This window comes from Heptranchias perlo, chromosome 1 (assembly GCF_035084215.1).
Source record: "Heptranchias perlo isolate sHepPer1 chromosome 1, sHepPer1.hap1, whole genome shotgun sequence".
Classification (NCBI taxonomy): Eukaryota; Metazoa; Chordata; class Chondrichthyes; order Hexanchiformes; family Hexanchidae; genus Heptranchias; species Heptranchias perlo.
The window spans coordinates 32,010,187-32,033,218 of NC_090325.1; the positions used below are offsets into that span (position 1 = coordinate 32,010,187).

Consider the following 23,032-nt stretch of genomic DNA (forward strand, 5'->3'; position numbering starts at 1 on the left):
TCTCGAGGCAGTACAAAGAAGGTTCACTCGGTTAATCCCGGGGATGAGGGGGCGGACATTTGAGGAGAGGTTGAGTAGATTGGGACTCTACTCATTGGAGTTCAGAAGAATGAGAGGCGATCTTATTGAAACATATAAGATTGTGAAGGGGCTTGATCGGGTGGATGCGGTAAGGATGTTCCCAAGGATGGGTGAAACTAGAACTAGGGGGCATAATCTTAGAATAAGGGGCTGCTCTTTCAAAACTGAGATGAGGAGAAACTTCTTCACTCAGAGGGTAGTAGGTCTGTGGAATTTGCTGCCCCAGGAAGCTGTGGAAGCTACATCATTAAATAAATTTAAAACAGAAATAGACAGTTTCCTAGAAGTAAAGGGAATTAGGGGTTACGGGGAGCGGGCAGGAAATTGGATATGAATTTAGATTTGAGGTTAGGATCAGATCAGCCATGATCTTATTGAATGGCGGAGCAGGCTCGAGGGGCCGATTGGCCTACTCCTGCTCCTATTTCTTATGTTCTTATGTATTCCCTGGAGTTTGGAAGGTCAACGGGTGATCTACTCGAAGTGTCTAAAATGATAAAAGGATTCCTTAAGAGTAGATCGAGTTACTGGAAGTGCCACTGATGCCACCCTACTTTTGAAATAACCTCCTTGTGACCGGTATCACAGCAGCATTATAGCACCACATTTACAACTCATCCCCTTCACACGGGATGGTGTGAGCAGCACAGAGGCCAGAGAGGGGAAGGGAAACAAAATCCAGGAGGAAAAATTCCAACCTTGGAACGTATGGTTTGTACTACTTTGTGACAGAAAATTAAAACAAACAAGTTTAGCAGCTTTTACTTTTAAACATAGGGTCCACAAGAAAATACTATTGAAAGGCAGAGGTTATTTAAACTGAAGCTGTCTGGATTTAATTACATTCAGTTACTCTAATTTTACTGCACAGTGGCTTTCAACCCTGTGTCTGTCTCACATTTCCTGAAGGTGGCAAGGAAGTAATAACAACATCTGGCATTATAAAGCACTTCTCATACACGCGGAAGACATCTCAGAGCACATTACAATAAGAAAAGGATGCAATGGGCACTAAGCGTGGGGAAAGATGAAAGAAAATGGAAAGGATAAGATGGGGAACCAAAGGCATGGTTTTATAAAAAGGTTTTTGAAAGCTGGGTAGGGAATGGCGAGGTGGAAGGAAGGGAGTGAGGATTCCAAAGGTCAGGAGTGTAGTGGCTGAATGAGAAGCTGACTATAGTGGAGCAATTGTAAACAATTTTACAACACCAAGTTATAGTCCAGCAATTTTATTTTAAATTCACAAGCTTTCGGAGGCTTCCTCCTTCCTCGGGTGAACGATGTCGAAAAGTGGAGCAGAGGAAGCAAAGAGTGGAGTGTTCATGTACTGAGAATGTATGCCAGGACCTTTGCGAGAGGACGTTACAAAGGTACGTTGGGGTCAGTCCGTGGAGAAATTTGACAACAAACAAGGACAAAAATTAATTTCTAATACAACAGCAGCATGCAGCTGCTCAGCCTGCTCACAGCACAGAATGGAACATCTCCACAGTTTCTCCTCGTGTTTCGTCCATTGTGTCGAAGAAAATAAAGTTGTATCCGCTGTTCCCCATTTGAAGGGGTTACTTCACATGCATGTTTTATTATTTGTTCTCAGGATGTGGGCGGCGTTGGCAAGGCCGCATTTACTGCCCGATCCCCTTCACAAATATAAGTAATCAAATCTGCGCTGTGGATGTGGTGCTCTCTCTTCACTAACTTACTTTCCTCATCTCCTGACCTATGATTCTGTGGGCTCCAGGCTCCCTCCCAAGTGGCCATTCTTCATGTATATGCCTGGAGAGTGAGTGTCAGCAGGCTATCATAGCTGAGCTCGGTCAAGACCCCAACCAATGTCCACACACACATTTCCAGCAAAAATCACTGGATAGTGACAAGGAGTGGGAGCCCGAGAGGTTTTACCATTTCATCAGCTCAGTTAACTCAGCACAAACCAGGGATGGAACATCCCAGCAGCTTGAGTCTACTGGATGTGTACGACTCAGCTACTCAGTGTCTTATTGGAGAGAACCTGGCAAAGTGCATTTGAAAACTCATCCAATACAGACACTCTCCTGAGGGAAGACTGTAGACCCTGCCTCACTTCGCTGTGAAAGGTTTATCTGCTGTGGGTGCGCTGGTGACTTATCAAATTGGATGAGCTTTTGAAGCCCTTCCCGCAGTCAGGGCATGGATATGGTCTCTCGCCAGTGTGTGTGCGTTGGTGCTTCACCAGGGACGAATGCTGGTTGAAGTCCTTCCCACACACAGAGCACTTGTATGGCTTCTCTCCTGTGTGGATGCGCTCATGGGTCACCAGGTTGTGCGACAGTCGGAATGCCTTGCCGCAGACAGTGCATTTGTAAGGTGTCTCTCCGGTGTGGAGCAGCTTGTGCTTCGCCAGTGAGGAATACTGTTTAAAGTCCTTCCCGCACTCAATGCACTGGAACGGCCGCTCTCCTGTATGCGTGCGCTGGTGCCTCACCAGCAGATGTGAGAGTTTAAAGCCCTTCCCGCAGACCGAACACCGGTAGGGTCTGTCCTCTGCATGGGTGCGTTGGTGGACCAGCATGGTGGACGACTGGCTGAAATCCTTCCCGCAAATTGGACATTGGTATGGCTTCTCGCCTGTGTGCGTACGTTGATGCGTCACCAAGTGATGCGAGTAAATGAACTCCTTCCCACACTCGTCACATTTGAACGGTTTGTCTCCTCTGTGGATGCGTTTGTGCCGGGACAGGTTGGAGGAGTCATTGAAACTCTTGCCACAGTCGGGGCACTTGAATGGTTTCTCACCTGTGTGCGTGACCTCGTGGTTTCGTAGCTTGGCAGGATGATTGAATTCCTTTTGGCACTCAGAGCACTTGAAGGGCTTCTCCCCAGTGTGGACCAGTCGGTGCAGTTTCAGGTGCGAGTACTTGTCGAAGCTCTTGCCACATTCAGAGCAGATGAAGAGCTTTTGCCGGTCTTGAAAATGCTGCCAATGTTTCAACTGCTGGGAATTACACAGCTTTGACCCACCTTGCTCTGGCTCCCTCAATGAACGTTCGGCCTCCACTTGGCGCATCTCATCCATTGTGCTGTCAAGTGTTCCTGCAACAGACAAAATCACTTCAATTTAATTTTTCAATTCTTTAGAAATCTAATTTTCTCCCATTCTCTCCTGAAGTCGTGGCACTCTTGCCTCCGAGTCAGAAGGTTGTGGGTTCAAGTTCCACTCCAGAGACTTGAGCGCATAATCTAGGCTCTTCGGAGCAGTACTGAGGGAGTGCTGCACCGTCGAAGGTGCCGTCTTTTGGATAAGCCGTTAAACTGTGCCAACTCAAATGGTCGTAAAAGATTCCACGGCACTATTTCAAAGAAGAGCAGGGGACTTCTCCCGGTGTCCTGGCCAATATTCATCCTTCAATTAACATCACTAAAACAGACCAGGTCATTATCACATTGCTGTTGGTGGGACCTTGCTGTGTGCAAATTGGCTGCCGTGTTTCCTACATTACAACAGTGACTACTCTTCAAAAAGTACTTAAATGGCCGTAAATGCAAGTTTTTCTTTCCTTTTGAAGGTACTGTATGTGACACACGTACAAATTTTAATATATTATTGACAGACACTCTAGGTTCTAGACTCTTCTACCACCTCCCCCTGCCACTCCCATTCTTTCTTACTGCCTCTTTTTTAAGCCATTTTTTAAGATCTCTAAAGTAATTGCATCACTTAAAGAAAGTTTATAGCCAGTGTGTGACATGTGGCTCTGAACGTGGCTATACCACTTTTATTAACAGCATCTCACCACTTTCATCGCCCTGATAGTACTTGAACACCTAGCAACATCCTCTTGCCCAATACTCTCACATCCCACTATCATTATGCCAATGCTCACACGTCCCAGCATCCCAGTCTCACCACTTCCAAGTTCCTGATGAACTCACACACCCCTATGCTATCCTCTCAAAATTACACCACATCTCTTTCTCACACTTCTACAAGCCTCTTAACAAGCTGCAAGCTCATCCCCACCATCTTCCTATGGATACTGGACATGAAAAAAAAGACATAAAAGTAAGTACCTAGGTAGACAAAAATATACATACGCACAAAATTTGAACCTGAAAATGATTTTTAAGACTCACTATTTTGCAATAAAAACATAATTTCACTTATTCAATCAGTGGACATATAAGATCCTGTGGCCACTATTCAAAGAATAGGTAGAGGAGTTCTCGGTGTCCTGCCCAACATTTATCCCTCAATCAACACCAAACACAGATTAACTAGTCATTTATCTCATTGCTCTTCGTGGGACCTTGCTGTGCACGAATCCATTGCCAAGTTTGCCGACATAACAGTGCCTATACTTCAAAAGTAATTCCTTGGTTGTAAAGCACTTTGCAATGCCCTGAGGGTGTTAAAGACGCTACATAAATGCCAGTTCTTTCTTATGTTGCACATTGGTTGGCAAAGCACACATCCAAAGTTTAAAATGAAAGGTTTCCATTATTCTGAGTTACTAGTGCACCTTTTATTTAAAAGTATATTTTGCAGGAATAACAGGATATATTGAAACTTCATTAAAAAATAAAATTAAGGTTGGGAAAGGTTAAGCCTACTGCTCCTTTAAATGCTGAAAAATATATATTTATATAAAGGAAATATACTTATTACAAAATAGTGTCAAACATTTTTAATATGGGACCTTTTTTGCCTTAAATAAAATTCACTGTCAGAAATTATTGAGATTGTAGGAAGCAGATCACTGAAAGAGACCTGCAATCACTGACCAACTGTGCATGAATGGTAAATATTATTAAATAGTGAAGGATCGACAGTAGGCTCAGTGGGTGGGGTGCTGTGACTAGTGGGGTACCGCAGGGATCGGTGCTTGGGCACCAGCTATTCAGAATCTATATTAATGATTGGGATGAGGGGACCAAATGTAATATTTCCAAGTTTGCTGATGACACAAAACTAGGTGGGAATGTGAGTTGTGAGAGGATGCAAAGAGGCTTCAAGGGGATATAGACAGGCTAAGGTGAGTGGGCAAGAACATGGCAGATGGAATATAATGTGGAAAAATGTTAAGTTATCCACTTTGGTCGGAAAAACAGAAATGTAGAGTATTTTTTTTTTAAATGGTGAGAGATTGGGACATGTTGATGTTCAAAGGGACCTGGGTGTCCTGGTACATGAGTCAGTGAAAGCTAACATGCAGGTGCAGCAAGGAATTAGGAAGACAAATGGTATGTTGGCCTTTATACAAGAGGATTTGAGTAAAGATGTCTTGGTGAGACCGCACCTGGAGTATTGTGCACAATTTTGGTCTCCTTACCTAAAAAAGGATATACATAGAGGAAGTGCAACAAAGGTTCACCAGACTGATTCCTGGGATGGCAGGATTGCCATATGAGGAGAGATTGAGTAGACTAGGCCTGAATTCTCTGGAGTTTAGAAGAATGAGAGGCGATCTCATTGAAACATACAAAACTCTTACAGGGCTCGACAGGGTAGTTGCAGGGAGGATGTTTCCCCTAGCCGAAGAGTCTAGAACCAGGTGTCACAGTCTCAGAATTAGGGGTACTACTGAGATGAGGAGAAATTTCTTCACTCAGAGGTTGGTGAATCTTTGGAATTCTCTACCCCAGAGGGCTTTGGAGGCTCATTCATTGAGTACATTCAAAACAGAGATTGATAGATTTCTAGTTATTAAAGGCATCAAGGGAAATGGGGATGGTGCAGGAAAACAGCATTGAACTAGAGGATCAACCATGATATTGTTGAATGGCGGAGTAGGCTCGAGGGGCCGGATGGCTTACTCCTGCTCCTATTTCTTATATTCTTATGTAGGCTCCTCTGATGGGTTAATGGTTAAATGCAGCAACTAATATTGAGTCATTCAGACCAAGGTAGTTCCAGCATCAAACCCTTGTCTGTGCTGAAAGTTGATCTCAGGGCTCCCCCTCCTGATCACTATCTAGGAATCCCTGCTGGAACACGTGCTTCTGTGAATGTTAGGTAAAGCCAAGGTAGCACATAAGATAGAATTAGGCGACCTGTTTGACTTCAGTCATCATAATATGGTTAGGACCGAGGTTGATGCAAGAATATTGGACTTTAAAAGAGTAACCTTTATAAGGTATGTTTAGTAGTCTCTAAATAAAGCTACCAATAAATGCACAGGAGTTTTGTTTTGCAGGATATAGAGTGCATATGCTCTTCCTATTGGACACATTTCCACTTACATCCAGAGAACTTTGGTGCAGTTGGCAGAACCAAGTATAGACCAGCAGGTGTGCATAGGGATGCTGCTGGGGTTTAATAACTGAAACCACACAGCTTCCTATTGCTTACGACCTTGTGCAATTAGATCATTGTCTGGCAGAGTTGTCTGGAGCGGAGTATGAAAATTCCCAGCCCCCAGTGTCATATCTACCCCTCCAAGCTGGCTGGTCAATCATCAATTGTGAAGTACTGTGGACCCACTTAGCTCAGGTATCAGACTATGGAATCTTCCACATAGAGTTGAGCTAACTCAACCCTAAAGAGACTCCCACCATCACATTCAGCTCCACAGCCTCCACCCCAAAGTAGGATAGTCGTTTGTTTGTTATTAAACAACTTATGTGCAAGTTTTCAGATACCATGAACTTGTCATGAGTGACATGATGAGGAGCAGAATTTATCATAAAACGTGAATGTATTGCCACTATCGCCCTGACAAAGACAGCGGATGCCAAGATAAACACTTTAGATTGCTGAGAAAACCTCAAGTAATAGCAGCAAAGCGCACAGGGGTAAATACCCTCAAATCAATGTAATAATAATGACATAACAGTGCAAACTACATTCTGTAGGTTCAAGCAGAAGGGGACAAACAAGACCGTGTTTAATAAAAAATAATTTCCTAGAAATTATAAATCCTACTTTTTGGAACGTGGATTCCAGTACTAAATGAGAAGTTTACCTGCCGTTGCTTGCAGCATCTCCAGAACTCTTAAATATTTCGTTTATTTTTATCCTATTCTCTGCAGTATCTTATTCACAATGCACCACACCCCCGGACTCATCCTATCTACTTCCGCATCTGCGCACTTCTTGCGCTCTATCTCAGTAGAATAGAGAACGTTCTCCTGGGCTCTGTGTAATGTATATAGCCATTTTAATGCTGCTGTAGTAGATTATTTAATATATAATAAATTTTAGCGAACTGACTTTTATTTCTTAGGTGAGGAAATTAATATAAGATTAAAATATTATTTCGTTTTCGAGTCGCAGCGAGCGTGACAACGCGCGCGCTGATTGCTAGTGCACAAACTAATCAGTGCAAAGCTCTGGATATCCCTCAGTACAACGTCGGGAGTACTCACAAAGGAAAGCTCCGTGTGTGACGCGGTCTGACATTTTACAAAATCTAAATTCTTAGTTCTACCTATGTGCACAATCTTCCTGAAGCAGTTTCCCCAGCTCCACGACATATCGGCAATGGCGGCTAATCTGACCCAGAATGCTTTACGCTGCTGAAAGTCACCTATCGCTAACAGCAAACGGCTCCTGAACATGCGCACAAGACCGTATCATTGGTCAAGGGTCACCGTGGAGACAGCGAAAGAAAAAGACCGGAGTTAGCGGAGGAATTTAACTCCTCTGCTGCAGCCGCTCGGTAAGTGACGCTGGGTGTATGGTACAGTCGTTGTGGGGGACGATTGAAAGGAAGGTTCTCCCATGTTCGTTGGTTCCGCCATTTTCTCCACTTTTCTGTCAATTTGAACAAAAATGAGTTTTAAAAAAAAACCCTACGGATGCTGGAAATCGGAAACAGAAAATGCTGGAAACGCTCAGCAGCTTAGGCAGCAATCTGTGCGGGGAACAGACATGTTGACTGAGTCTTGACAAGACTCCTGAAACCTCAACTTGTCAGTTTTCTTTATGGATGTTGCCTGACCTGCTGAATGTTTCCAGCATTTTCTGTTTCCCTCAGTTTGGCTATTTTAATCTCTATTGCCCAGTCTGGAAGATTAACCCAAACACTACGGTATGAGTAAAGACAGTGTTTTACATTTTCTTTCCATCGCCTTAAATTTATGTCTTCTGATCTATTAGCATACTTATTTTGAAGAGATATATATCCCTTGATTTTCAAAGCTCCTTCTCTCCAGGATGTTTCTTTTTAATATTTTCTCACAATTCGTTTCCTTTAGTAATCTTATAGTAAAGGATCCTCAGGGGCAGAGTGATCATAATATGATAGAATTTCATATTGAGTTTGAGGGTGATGTAGTTAAGTCTGAAACTAGGTTCTTAAATTTAAACAAAGCCAATTCCGTATGTATGAGTGGCAAGTTGGCTAAGGTAGATTGGGAAATTAGATTAAAAGATATGATGGTAGACAAGCAATGAAGAACATTAAAGAAATAATTCTCAATGAATAAACATTCCCTTGAGGAATAAAAACTCCACAGGAAAAGTGGTCCAACCGTGGCTAACTAGAGAAGTTAAGGATAGTATTAGATTAAAAGAAGAGGCTTCCAACTTTGTCAAATAGAGCAGTAAGCCTGAGGATTGGGAGGTTTTTAGAAATCAGCAAAGGATGATCAAGCAATTGATCAAGAGGGAGAAAATAGAATGACAGTGAACTAGCAAGAAATATAAAAACAGATTGTAAGAGCTTCTACAAGAATGTAAAAAGGAAGAGCTTAGAGAAAGGAGAAATGGCAGGGACATTAAACAATCATTTTGGATCTGTCTTCACAGTAAAAGAAACAAAAAAAATACCGGAAATAGTGGGGAACCAAGGGTCTAATGAGAGTGAGGAACTTTAAGTAATTAAGATTAGTAAAGAAAAAGTACTGGAGAAATTAATGGGACTAAAAGCTGACAAATCCCCTGGACCTGATGGCCTACATCCTAGGGTTTTAAAAGAGGTGGCTGCAGAGATAGTGGATGCATTGGTTTTGATCTTCCAGAATTCCCTAGATTCTAGAATGTTCCCAGTGGATTGGAAGGTAGCAAATGTAACCCTGCTATTCAAGAAAGGAGGGAGAGAGAAAACAGGGAACTATAGGCCAGTTAGTCTGACATCAGTAGTAGGGAATATGCTAGAATCTATTATCAAGAACGTGGTGACAGGGCACGTAGAAAATCATAATATGATTAGGCAGAGTCAACACAGTTTTATGAAAGGGAAATCATGTTTGATAAATCTATTAGTTTTTTGGGGATGTAACCAGCAGAGTAGATGAGGGGGAACCAGTGGTTGTAGTATATTTGGATTTTCAAAAGGCATTCGATAAGGTGCCATACAAGTGGTTGTTACACAAGATTAGGGCTCATGGGATTGGGGATTGATTGATGGACAGAAAACAGAGAGTAGGAATAAACAGGTCATTGTCGGGTTGTAACTAGTGGGGTGCTGCAAGGATCAGTGTTTGGGCCTCAGCTATTTACAATCTATAAGGGACCGAGTGTAATGTATCCAAGTTTGCTGACAATACAAAGCTAGGTGGGAAAGTAAGTTGTGAGGAGAATGCAAAGAGACTACATAGGGATATAGACAGGTTAAGTGAATGGGCAAGAAGGTGGCAGATGGCGTATAATGTGCGGAAATGTGAAATTATCCACTTTAGTAGGAAGAATAGAAAAGCAGAATATTTTTTAAAAGTTGAAAGACTAGTAAATGTTAGTATTCAGAGAGATTTGGGTGTCCTTGTACATGAATCACAGAAAGTTAACATGCAGGTACAACAAGCAATTAGGAAACCAAATGGTGTATTAGCCTTTATTACAGGGGGTTGAAGTATAAAAGTAAGGAAATCTTGCTGCAATTGTACAGGGCTCTAGTGAGATCACACCTGGAGTACTGTGTACCGTTTTGGTCTCCTTACCTAAGGAAGGATATACTTGCCTTAGAGGGGGTGCAACAAAAGCTCACTAGATTGATTCCTGGGATGCGAGGGATGTTCTATATGGGGCGATTTAGTAGATTGGGCCTATATTCTCTGGAGTTCAGAAGAATGAGAGGTGATCTTATAAAATTCTTAGTAGGCTTGTCAGGGTAGATGCTGAGAGACTGTTTCCCCTGGCAGGAGAGTCTAGAACTAGGTGTCATAGTCTTAGGATAAGGGGTCAGCCATTTAGGAGATGAGGAGGAATTTCTTCACACAGATGGTTGTGAATCTTTGGAATTCTTTACCCTAGAGGGCTGTGGATGCTGAGTCGTTGAGTATATTCAAGGCTGAGATAGAAAGATTCTTGAACTCTAGGGGGATCAAGGGATATGGGGATCAGGCAGGAAATTGGAGTTGAGGTCAAAGATCAGCCATGATCTTACTGAATGGCGGAGCAGGCTCGAGGAGCTGTATGGCCTACTCCTGCTCCTATTTATGTTCTTGAGTTTACAATTTTTTTTGGTTATCTAGTTTTTTATGTCACCTATGCTGCCCCTCAGTGACATTATCCATAGCAATGGGGTCAGTTTTCACATGTATGCTGGTGACAACGTACCCAGCTCTACCTATCCGGTACCACTCTCAATTACTGAAGCTATCTTTTTTGGCTCCCATCAAAAACTGTATCCTTGCCTTCATCTATTTTCCTGGCTGCTCACTCAGGCTGAAACTAAAAATGCAACTTTTGTATCCTATTTGCCTTTGAGCTGAGTTTCAAAATTATATCCTATCTATCACCAGGATCACTCACTTCCATTTCTGTGATATTGCCTGCCTCCATCTTTACCTCAGTCCAACTGAAATCCTTATCCATAGCCAGCCTCCAGAAGTTGTTCTTCCAAGTTTCAGTGTTTCCTCATCAGCAATAGACAGCCACTTTGAGCCTGGTAAAAGGACTTGTTCAACACAATGTGTGGCATGCAGACACCGTAATCTTACAATTGGGGCATGACGAATTGGGAGTTTCATTCAGATAATTTTAATATCTTTGCAGAGGAGTCTGGCAGTCATTTTGAATGTTAGGTACTGCTAACTGCTTCTTCAAGCTGCAGAGAATATTACGCCACTTCAAAGATATCCAAAAAAGCACTTTGTGATTTCTGTCTGCTTGCAGCTCGGGAGGCTGTCAAGGATAACATTGGAGAATTGAGACCGGAGATAACCCAAATGTGGATAAGGGTTTCAGTTGGACTGAGGTAAAGATGAAGGCAGGCAACGTCACAGAGATGGAAGTGAGTGGTCCTGGTGATGGATAGGATATGATTTTGCAAGGATACAGTTCTATTCAATTTAGTCAGTATGACACCTCAGTTAGGTACAGACAGATATGCTGAAAGATGCCTTTGAACCCTACTGTAATTGGCAGCTGTATTTTTGTGTGAGGAAACACCGCTTTAAATCCTGTGGCCGGCTGATCAGATATATTTTGAATGTCTTGTTCTGTATTTTCAAAAGATTTTGCATGTTATTTCTTAAGCTGACTTTCTCCATCAGCAGTTATTCTGAAACCAGCAGTGATGGAGCAGTCCAGACTCCACAGTAGCAAACAGTCATGTAAGACATCAGGGACTGCATTTATGTAGAATGTTAGTGCAGGTGCACTGCCTTGGTTGTTTTTGATACTGAGGAGAATAATCACTGTAAATCTACTGTTTGTATTTAATTCTGTTCATTTAACTGTTCAATAAATCAGTAGCAGTTTATAGCTTAAAACACTGTTTGCTACAGCATTTATTCTTTCACTTACCAAAGTTAAAGAAATCACACGGGGACACCTGGTATAACCATAAGCTGAACAGTGACAAAGTTTCTCTGTTGGACGCCTGGAATCGCTGCATTGACCTAGACAATGGGCAAGTAAAGACACACACTGGGTCTGAAGTAGTGAGGCCTCACTTACGGGAGTGATCTATATCACAGAACCGAAGGAAAATGTCTAATGTAACATGGAGCCGTTCTTGATGATATTCGCTGCACTGCTTCCAATGTATCTCCTTTTTGTGGCATGGTGACGAGAATTGAACAGAGTGCACCTAGTGTGCTCTGTCCAGTGCATTGTAAAGTCTCAGCATAATGTCTGTAGATTTGTATTCTTTTGTTGTTGATATATATGCCAACATTCTATTGGTCTTTTTTATTGTTTTGCCATATTGCCTGGATATTGAAAAACATCCACACAGTTTATTCCCAGATCTCTTTCTATGTCAACAACAACTTGCATTCATATAGCACTTTTAACATGGTAAAACTTTTCAAGGCGCTTCATAGAAGTGTTATCAAATAACATTTGACACTGAGCCACATGAGGAGATATTAGGACAGGTGACCAAAAGCTTGGTCAAAGAGGTAGGTTTTAAAGAGCGTCTTAAAAGGAAGAGAGAGAGAGGCAGAAAGGTTTTGGGAGGGAATTCCAGAGCTTAGGGCCTAGGCAGCCGAAGGCTTGGCCGCCAATGGTGGAGCGAAGAAAATCGGGGATGTGCAAGAGGCCAGAATTGGAGGAGCACAGAGATCTTGGAGGGTTGTAGGGCTGGAGGAGGTCACAGAGATAGGGAGGGGCGAGGCTATGGACGGATTTGAAAACCAGGATAAGAATTTTAAAATGGAGGCATTGCCATACCAGGACCAATGTAGTTCAGTGAGCACAGGGGTGATGGGTGAACGGGACTTGGTGCGAGTTAGGATACGAGCAGCAGCTGTTTCACTGTGCTAATTCTATTCCAATCATTGTGTATATTTTTGTTAGGTTTTTTTTGCACCCTGAGTGCAATAATTTACATTTGTCAACATTAAATTTCATTTGCTATTTGCCTGTCCAGTTGCATAACTGACCTAAATCCTTCTGCAAACCTAACTGTAACTTTCTGTCTCTACTGGTGTCTTTTGTAGTATTGCAAGTTTGTAAAACTTGTAATTGATTTGATCATCCAGTAATTGTGATCTATCTGCTCTAGGAGAGGTTAATGGCCCCAGTGGGGGGGGGGGTGGTCTCCAGCAATTGAGGTGTTCCAAGATAGGATCACTTCAAGTTATTCCAAGGAGTTGGGATATCGGCAGCATTCCCAAGATGGGCAGAAGAGATTCATTTGCTCTGACTGCAGCAAGAGCTTCAAGAAGCAGTCACAATTGAAACTGCACTTGCGGGTCCACACAGGGGAGAAGCCTTACAATTGCCTTATCTGTGGGAAGCAGTTCAGCCATCCGTCGAACCTAGTGATGCACCAACACACACACACGGGAGAAAAGCCATTCAAGTGCCAAGACTGTGGGCAACAGTTCAGTCGATCATTCAACCTGGTGATGCACCATCGCACACACACTGGAGAGAAGCCATTTCAGTGCCCAACTTGTGGGAAGGAGTTCAGCCAGTCATCGTCGCTGGTGCTACACCAGCGTACCCATACAGAAGAGCGGCCGTATCATTGCGGAATGTGTGGGAGGGGCTTCCGGCTCCTGCATCACCTGGCAATGCACCACCGCCGGCACACAGGAGAGAAGCCGTTTCAATGTCCAACTTGCGGGAAGGAGTTCAGCCAGTCACCCAGTCTGGCGATGCACCAGCGCGCACACACTGGAGAGAAGCCATTCAAGTGCTTGGTCTGCAGCAAGGGTTCCTGAACTCATCCACTCTCATCCAGCATGAGCACACGCATATGCTGGAGAGACCGTTCAAATGCTCCGTGTGTGAGAAAGGGTCCCGCTAGCTATCATCACTCGTGAAGCACCAGCGCACACATAGAAGGCTTTCAATGTGAGGAAGTGATTCCTTGAGCTAAATTGAGCTTATGGATTCTTCAGTTTATAATCCTGCACAGTACATTAATATCAGAATGAAAGTCATACAGTACCAAGTACTATGGTCAGTGTGGTACTTGGCCAGATGCATCGTAACAGAGGTAGTGTTTCTGCGACAGGTTGAGAAAGAGCTGGTTTTGTTCCAGCAGAGTTTAACTGTACTGATCAGCAGGAATGAAACTGCTCCATACCCAGATGTGAATGGGTTGAATGACTTCCTTCTGTGCTATAAAAATTGTATGATTCAAGATCCCTCATCTGTGCTGATTATCGGTAAATTATGTCTCTCCTAGTACAAAACATATTTTTGTCAACCTGGAGAGGTAGTGGGTGAGACACATTTAAGGGAAATTAAAACCAAGGTAAAAGGGAAACAACAAAGTACTTCACATGTCAGCTGTCACCTGGATGCCATCATCCGAAAACATAATGCCAGTTTCACGTGTACTGACCACATCCAGCTCTACCTCACCACCACCTCTCTCGATCCATCCACTGCCTCTGTGTTGTCAAACTGCTTGTCCGACATCCAATCCTGGATGAGCCCAAAATTTCCTCCAATGAATTGGGAAGACTGTCCCCACCGATTCCCTCTCCATCCCGGTCACAGTCTCAGGCTGAACCAGACTGTTCGCAACCTCTGCATCCTATTTGACCCTGAACTGAGCTTCAAACCCCATATCCTCTCCCTCACAAAGCCTGCCTTCTTCCACTTCCGTAATATCACAGTCAGCGCCCTGCCTCAACCCATCTGTTGCTGAAACCCTCATCCATGCTTTTGTTATCTCCAGACTTGATTATTCCAATGCTCTCCTGGCCGGCATCCCATCTTCCACCCTCCATAAACATAAGCTCATCCAAAACTCGGCTGCCTGTATCCTAACTTGCACCATGTCCCATTCACCCATCACCCCTGTGCTTGCCGACCTACATTGGCTCTTGGTCCAGCAATGCCTCGAGTTTAAGTTCTCATCCTAGTGTTCAAATCCCTTTGTGGCCACGCTCCTTCCTATCTCTGTAACCCACTGAGAACTCTGTGTTCCTCCAACTTTGACCTCTTGTGCAACCCCTACTTCCTTTGCTCCACCATTGGTGGTTATGCCTTCAGCTGTCTGCCTTAAGCTCTGGAATTCCTTCCCTAAGCATCTCCGAATCTCCCCCTCTCTCTCCTCTTAAGATGTTCCTTAAAACCTATCTCTTTGACCAAGCTTTTAGTCACCTGTCCTAATGCCTCCTTCTTTGGCTCAGTGTCAATTTTTGTCTGATTATGCTCCTGCGAAGCTCTTAGGGATGTTTTACTACATTAAATGCGCTATATAAGTGCAAGTTGTTGTTATAGTCCGGGCTCTTCTGAAATATTGTGACAAAAGAGGGGAAGGAAACTGGTCTCTGTTTTACTTTTGAACGGGGACAATAAACAGTCTAATATTACAGTTAATTTTGTCTGTGACTGAGTAATATCCTGATAGGTGGGGGTCCCTCCTGCTGCTGGTTAGGTTGTTTCTAGTCACACGTGTTTGTAGAACTTTTGTACTGTTGGGTTCCAGAGTGGTAAGATTAAGAAATACAAATAATAATTGGTTGTCATCCTTGATAGCTTAATGAATGCCAATCCTCATTACTATTTGGTGACCCTTCAATAAAGAATATGTATGTTGTTTTCAGGTGAGATCAAGCTCGGTTGTGATGCATTCCACATTCAAATAGCTTGTTGGCACACACTGTCAATGCTCTCACATGAAGAATGGACACTTGGTTGAGGTACTGAAGTATGCCCAGCATCTGTGCAACCATTTCTAATGAGTCAATGCCAGGGAGTCTTGCATCATCTTCTCTACCCCCATCACATAAATAATATAAACACGTACAGACGATCAACACCTGCTTCCAGATGAGACACTGGGTAGGGAACATTATCAATATATCTGGAAAAGGACATGGAAAGAATAAAAGATTGCTAGAGGATCAGGTGTGATGGAGATGATTTAAAGGATACAGGTAAGTACATTGAATTTGCAATTTTTCATTCATTTTTTTTCCGCTGACACTTATGTTCTCCAGCATCGTTACTGGCAGCTGCGCCAAATGGTTCCATCAGATTTTTTTGCCCCTGATATTACTGGCAGAAGAGGGATTTCCCAAAGAGAATCCCTCTTTTGAGGTGTTTGGAAGAAGAGGAGAATCTATACAGGGATGCCAAGCATGACTAGAGAAGCTCTGTGCTCCCCCCACCCACCAGCATCCTCACACTTTCTTCTGCAGACATATGTGACCTGATCTCACTTTGGCAGACAATTCGTGCATGCAGAGACAAAGTAAAATGGGACAGCACACACGATGATTCCACTAAGATATGCGAATGCCTGATTAACTAATGTTAGATGTTTCTATGGAAACACCCCAATCACAGTATGTTGTGTTTTTAGTGGTACTGCCTGTAAGTAGGCAAGGGTGGTCAACAGACAGGGTACCTTGATTGGTTGAACCTGCCAAAATGCCACCAACCATATTTGTAGGCTTTGGTGCACCAACCTAACAATGGCCGTGTGGAACTTTCTTCTATGTAATATGTAAATCTGGGTCCAGGTCAGCGGAGAGCAAGATGAAAGCTATAACATCTGCTGCAAGTATACCTGGCGCCACTATGGGCTGGCAACATCCAGTGACAGTAATCATAAGGTCAGAAATGGGGATGTTTGCTGACGATTGCACAGTATTCAGTTCTATTCGCAACCCCTCAGATAATGAAGCAGTCCGAGCCCGCATGCAGCAAGACCTGGACAACATCCAGGCTTGGACTAATAAGCGGCAAGTAACATTCGTGTCAGACAAGTGCCAGGCAATAACCATCTCCAATAAGAGAGAATCTAACCATCTCCCTTTAACGTTCAACGGCATTACCAGCGCCGAATCCCCCACCATCAACATCCTGGGGGGTGACCATTGACCAGAAACTTAACTGGACCAGCCACATAAATACAGTGGCTACAAGAGCAGGTCAGAGGCTGGGTATTCTGCGGCGAGTGACTCACCTCCTGACTCCCCAAAGCCTTTCCACCATTTACAAGGCATAAGTCAGGAGTGTGATGGAATATTCTCCACTTGACTGGATGAGTGCAGCTCCAACAACACTCGATAAGCTAGACACTATCCAGGACAAAGCAGCCCACTTGATTGGCACCCCATCCACCACCGGCGCACCATGGCTGCAGTGTGTACCATCCACATGATGCACTGCAGCAACTCGCCAAGGCTTCTTCGACAGCAGCTCCCAAACCCACGGCCTCTACCACCTAGAAGGACAAGGGCAGCAGGGAACAACACCACCTGCATGTTCCCCTCCAAGTCACACACCATCCCGACTTGGAAATATATAGCCGTTCCTTCATCATCGCTGGGTCAAAATCCCGGAACTCCCTACCTAACTGTACTGTGGGAGAACCTTCACCACACGGACTGCAGCGGTTCAAGAAGGCGGCTCACCACCACCTTTTCAAGGGCAATTAGGGATGGGCAATAAATGCTGGCCTCGCCAGCGACGCCCACATCCCATGAACGAATAAAAAAAAGTCTGAAACCTAGCTCCATCTCCTTGCAGCGTTACTGCAAATCTTGCCTACAGGGATGATGCCACAGAATGGCAGAGAACTGTCCTCCTCGCAAGTACCCTGTGAAGCACCACCACCATTGTAACCCCCATGAAATGGGGTTAAGTGCTGGGCTGCTTGTTATTTGCCTGCATTTCCAATTTTTATGGTGTAGATAAAGCAAACTGGTATGCACACTAATTACTGTACTTACGGTGCAGATAAAGGAAGCCGAAGTGTGCACAAAATGTTGTACTTGCGGTGCAGATGTGCATGCGCGGTCCATGTTCGTGTAACATTTAGCAGAACATACAGGCAATGTGTATTTTGCTGCATCCTTAGTAGTGGAGCCCCCAACCTTTCTGAGCAGCTGCAGTAAAGATCCGGTTTAGGAGCTAAATTCTACCCATTATTTCGCTGCTTTTCACAAGCTCTTCCCATTTGCACGGCGACCCCTATCCACAATCTGGTGATTCGCAATTATGGAGGTAGCAGATTTTCTGCACTGGGTACGGGTTTTCCACCATTGCAGTCATGCAATTTAAGGATAAAAATAGAAAATTGTCCAAACTTTCTTTTCATACAAGATAGTAATCATGAAGCTTTACCAGTTAAATTAATATTTATAAATGGCTAAACGTAAAAGTTTATCATATTAATTTCCTAATTTGAAAAATAAAACACCTGTCGCTAAAGATTTATATAGCGCGACAGAAAGTCCCGTTTCAGTAGACAGAAAGTATTGTACACGTTCAGAAGTGGAGTAGTTGAACACGGAAGGGGTAGGTAGATGTTGCAGGAAAGCTAAAATAGATTGGAGATTGTTGACGATGGAAGGTAAACTCTTCATCTAGTGTTGGTATCTCAAGTTTAATATAAGTAGGGGTCACAATTTACAAGAGTAAAATATTATTTAAAATGGCGTAAATTATTTTTGTTATTTTCTTTATTATTTCTCTCAGCCTTATGACATCGGGGTCTTCTGTTTTATAATTATTAATAGTCGTTTGTTTACGTGGTATTTTGACCGTTCCTGCCCACCCAACGTCAATGACTAAACAAATGCCTGGACATGTGTGATTTGTTCTTGCATATCGGTCAACTTAGGATTCAAAGCAGCCATACAGACCAGAAGTGTCTCAGGTTCCAGGCATGTCTGAGTTAGCTGATGGCCTTTAAATAGTCTCAGTGCCTGTAGACAGTGAGCCTTTATTTATGATAAAGTCTACACACCCAAAATGTCATAACTTGTCTTTTCTGTTTTAAGATGCTGATTGACGTGCTATTTCGAGCATTTTCAGTCTTTATTTCGGATTTTCAACATTTACAGTTTTTCCTCTTTTTTTGATTTCCTTTGGTTAGTCAGTAATGTCTTTTGGAAGTTAGGTCAGGTTGATATGTATGGTACTTGCATATTGTTAACTAAACACTAGATGGCCCCAATAGGATTAAGCGCACTGTAGCAATTACACTCATAAGAACAGGAGTGGGTCATTCAGCTCCTCAACCTGTTCCACCATTCAATTAGATAATGGCTGATCTGTACCTCAGCTCCATTTTACCCACCTTTATTCCATATCAGTTTATATCTTTACCTAACAAAAATCTATCGATCTCAGTCTTGAAAATTTCAATTGACCCAGCATCCACAGCCTCGTCATAGAATGGTTACAGCACAGGAGGCCATTCCGCCCATCGAGCCCATGCCACACTTTGTAAGAGCCATCCAGTTAGTCCTCTCCCCCCGCTTTTTCCCTGTCGCCCTTCAAATTTTTTACCTTCAAGTATTTATCTAATTCCTTTTTGAAAGCCACGATTGAATCTGCTTTCACCATCCTTTCAGGCAGCGCTTTCCAGATCATAACGACTCGCTGCGTTAAAACGTTTTTCCACATGTTGCCTTTAGTTCTTTTACCAATCACCTTAAATCTATGTCCTCTGGTTCTTGACCCTTCCGCCAATGGGAACAGTTTCTCTTTATTTACTTTATCTAAACCCTTCATGATTTTGAACCCTTCTATCAATCTCCTCCTAACCTTCTCTGCTCTAAAGAGAATAACCCCAGCTTCTCCAGTCTATCCACATAACTGAAGTCCCTCATCCCTGGAACCATTCTAGTAAATCTTTTCTGCTCCCTATCTAAGGCCTTCACATCCTTTCTAAAGTGCGCTGCCCAGAATTAGACACAATACTTCAATTGTGGCCGAACCAGTGTTTTATAAAGGTTCATCATAACTTCCTTGCTTTTGTACTCTATGCCAATATTTATAAAGCCCAGGATCCAGTATGCTTTTTTAACCACTTTCTCAACCTGCTCTGCCACCTTCAACGATTTGTGTACATATACCCCCAGATCTCTCTGCTCCTGAGAATTGTACCCTTTAGTTTATATTGCCTCTCCTAGTTCTTCCTACCAAAATGTATCACTTCACACTTTTCTGCGTTAAATTCCACCTGTCACATGTCCGCCCATTCCACCAGCCTGTCAATATCCTCTTGAAGTATATCACTATCCTCCTTACTATTCACTGCCCTTCCAAGTTTTGTGTCATCTGCAAATTTTGAAATTGTGCCCTGTACACCCAAGTCCAAGTCATTAATATATATGAAGAAAAGCAGTGGTCCTAGTACCGACCCTTGGGGAACACCGTTGTATATCTTCCTCCAGTCTGAAAAATAACCATTCACCACTACTCTCTGTTTCCTGTCTTTTAGCCAATTTCGTATCCATGCTGTCACTGCCCCTTTTATTCCTTGGGCTTCAACTTTGCTGATTCTTTTATCATCAGGGATTTTGAGATTAATTTATATTATTAGAAATCCATTATAGGAGTAAAACATAGCATGATCAGAAAATATGAAGGAAGCTGCAATTTTCATCTATTAACATTTGATATCCCATGTGTAAAGACTGGCAAACATTCCAGTTTGGTTAGCTCAGACACAGTGGCTATAACATGGCAGAAGCCCCATGCATAAAATTGTAGCACTGGCTGCTAGTCTTCAGTTCTGGTAAAAACATCTGGACTGTAGCAAAACTACAACTTGTGACGTATTTGTACAACATTACATCTTGAACGCCTGTAAACAAGACAAACCTGACTGGTCCTTCCAAAGGATCTATTGCTTGTCGGAACTGTAGGAAACTGTTCTAAAAAGGGAGTTTTAACCAATGGATTCTAGTACCATACTGGTTTTTTTTTAAGTATTGCATTGTTTAGTATCTTTTTGTTTCTATATTATTTTGCCTGTAGATAAATCTGACTGAGTAGTCCAAGCCAGTATGTATTGGTCTGGTGACGTATTATCTTCTACCCTCAAAGGTGATAGAACACGTGGTGGGAATCCCACATGTTCTCCACTACATGGTTTATTACGTTTAGGAGTTAATTGTTAAACTTGAGCTCACTATCTCGTATGCAACAATGAGTAAAGATGCAAGTTTGGGTTAATAAAGGATTTGTCTGCTTATGGAAAGCTGGCATGTTTACAGCAAATAACCACCTGGATTTGGCAGCTCATGGTTTCACCATTGAACAACAAATATTGAAGAACATGGCAAAATTACAAATAGATGTGAGTTTTAACACAAGATCATAAGAAATAGGAGCAGGAATAGACCATACGACCCTCGAACCTGCTCCGCCATTAAATAAGATCATGGCTGATCTTCTACCTCAACTCCACTTTCCCGCCCAATCCCCATATCCCTTGATTCCCTTAGTGTCCAAAATCTATCCATCTCAGTCTTGAATATACTCAACGACTGAGCATCCACAGCCCTCTGGGGTGGAGAATTCGAAAGATTCACAACCCTGAGTGAACCCTTTGCTTATCTCGGTCCTAAACGGCCGACTCCTTATCTTGAGACTATGACACCTAGTTCTAGACTCTCCAGCCAGGGGAAACAACCTCTCAGCAACTACCTTGTAAAGCCCTCTGAGAATTTTATACGTTTCAATGAGATCACCTAAACTCCACAGAGTATAAGCCCATTCTACTCAATCTCTCCTCATAGGACAACCCTCTCATCCCAGGAATCAATCTAGTGAATCTTCTTTGCACTCCCTTTAAGGCAAGTATATCCTTCCTTAAGTAAGGAGATCAAAATTGTACACAGTACTCCAGGTGTGGTCTCAGAGCCCTATATAATTGCAGCAAGACCTCCTTACTCTTATACTGCAACCCCCTTGCAATAAAGGCTAACATATCATTTGCCTTCTCAATTGTTGCTGTACCTGCATATTAACGTTCTGTGATTTGTGTACAAGAACACCCAAATCCCTCTGACTACCAACATTTCTTAGTCCCTCACCTTTTAAAAAATATTCTGCTTTGCTACTCTTCCTACCTTTCATGAAGCACAAAAGCTTTTTGCTTCAGTTTCAAAACTTTCCAGCAAAGTTTCTAATTTTCTATTGTCCTACTAAGGTTGAATTACAGACTCATCAAATACAGGAAAAGCAATTATTTTTAATAAAACTCCTGGATAGGTACTGCTCCAATACTGGATTAATTAAAAATACCAAAAAGGTGAGGAGACAAGTTTAAAAATCACAAAATGTTACCAGGCATTAAAGGTTACAGTTATGAAGAAAGTTGAGAAATTAGAGTTTTTTTTAGTAGACCTGAGAAGGTTAACAAGAGACCTCATGGAGGGATAGAATCAAGTAAATAGTGACCCGGTCTGTGCACTAAATGCTGTAGGGGCCCGGTCTGTCGCACGCTCTTTAAGTAACACTCAACGATAAATGCACTGTGGAAATGACTGCCCGTTCGAAACCTCTCCCCACTGAAGCGGTACCACCGTCCACACTTACCAAACGGGCTAGAGATCGAACTTGCTCTGCTCGCTCTCTGCGTCTTTAGAGGGATCTCAGCTCACAGTACATTTGTGCACATGCGCTCTTGACTCATAACGCTACAGATAGTGGGCTTTCATGAACGCGATGCACCATGGGTGACATCAATCGCCATTGTACTGGGGCGTTCAAAGCAAATGTTCGAAGAATTGGTCGAAATGGCCTTTTCTAATAAGTGACATAGTAATCTATAAACTCTCTTATTTAAATATAAACAACATTATGCAATGGAACTTTTAAACATTATTTACCTGAAAAAAATAAAATTCACGCCAATACGTTTATTAAAACCCAGGAACTCAATGGTCTAAACAAAAACCCCTGGAACTCCTCCTCGTGGGCCTGGCCAAGGTGACCATTCACAGGTCCAGATTGAACGCGGCCCGTGGGGGGTGGTCGCTCTGGCAGCCTGCCTCTCTTTCCCGGTCTTGTCCGCGCCAGGGTGGCCCTGGAGTAGGAGCACGCGGTATCCGCCGGTACGGTTGAGGCCTTCCGCGACCGGTGGCCACCGCAGGGACTGGAATGTATAGTGGATGGGGACAACAGTGTTGTTGTTTAGTTTCATGTTTCCTTTCTCTTTTGTAGGGTTTGGGTGTTTGTTGTTTGTGCCACCTCAAAAAAAGGGGGCACTCGTGTTAGTTTTCTTTAATTTAGGTTGATGACACTGGGACAACCCAGTGCCTCTTTACAAAATAAAATCCAGAAACTTTCAAAAAAAAGGAGGGGTGGCAGACATTACCCAGAGTTCCGAGCACAGCTGACCTTACTGGGGAAAGAAAGCACTGCGCA

The 23,032-nt window shown here is 43.0% G+C and overlaps 2 protein-coding genes across 4 annotated transcripts in view; one reads left to right on the plus strand and one right to left on the minus strand.

The window, feature by feature from the left end:
- Positions 1–1,294: 1,294 nt before the first annotated feature.
- On the minus strand, positions 1,295–22,261 carry LOC137321198 (zinc finger protein 572-like). 2 transcript variants are annotated; one of them, XM_067983502.1, is made up of 2 exons: positions 22,202–22,261; positions 1,295–3,153 (listed from the first exon to the last, which is right to left on the minus strand). In XM_067983502.1, exon 2 carries the CDS (start codon positions 3,134–3,136, stop codon positions 2,180–2,182), a length of 957 nt encoding a protein of 318 aa, XP_067839603.1. In that variant the 5' UTR covers positions 3,137–3,153; positions 22,202–22,261; the 3' UTR covers positions 1,295–2,179. The 2 variants fall into 2 exon arrangements, with proteins under 2 accessions (XP_067839603.1, XP_067839596.1); XM_067983495.1 differs by lacking the exon at positions 22,202–22,261 and adding an exon at positions 7,023–7,113.
- Positions 7,654–23,032, plus strand: part of LOC137321184 (zinc finger protein 84-like) — a 50,028-nt gene continuing 34,649 nt past the window's right edge. The window contains exons 1-2 of one of the 2 annotated variants that reach the window (XR_010962738.1): positions 7,654–7,718; positions 11,117–11,692. The gene's annotated coding sequence lies outside the window, so the exon portion shown is untranslated. Of the gene's footprint in view, positions 7,719–11,116; positions 11,693–15,459; positions 15,793–23,032 lie in introns of those variants that run through there. The other variant, XR_010962735.1, reaches the window with a different exon arrangement.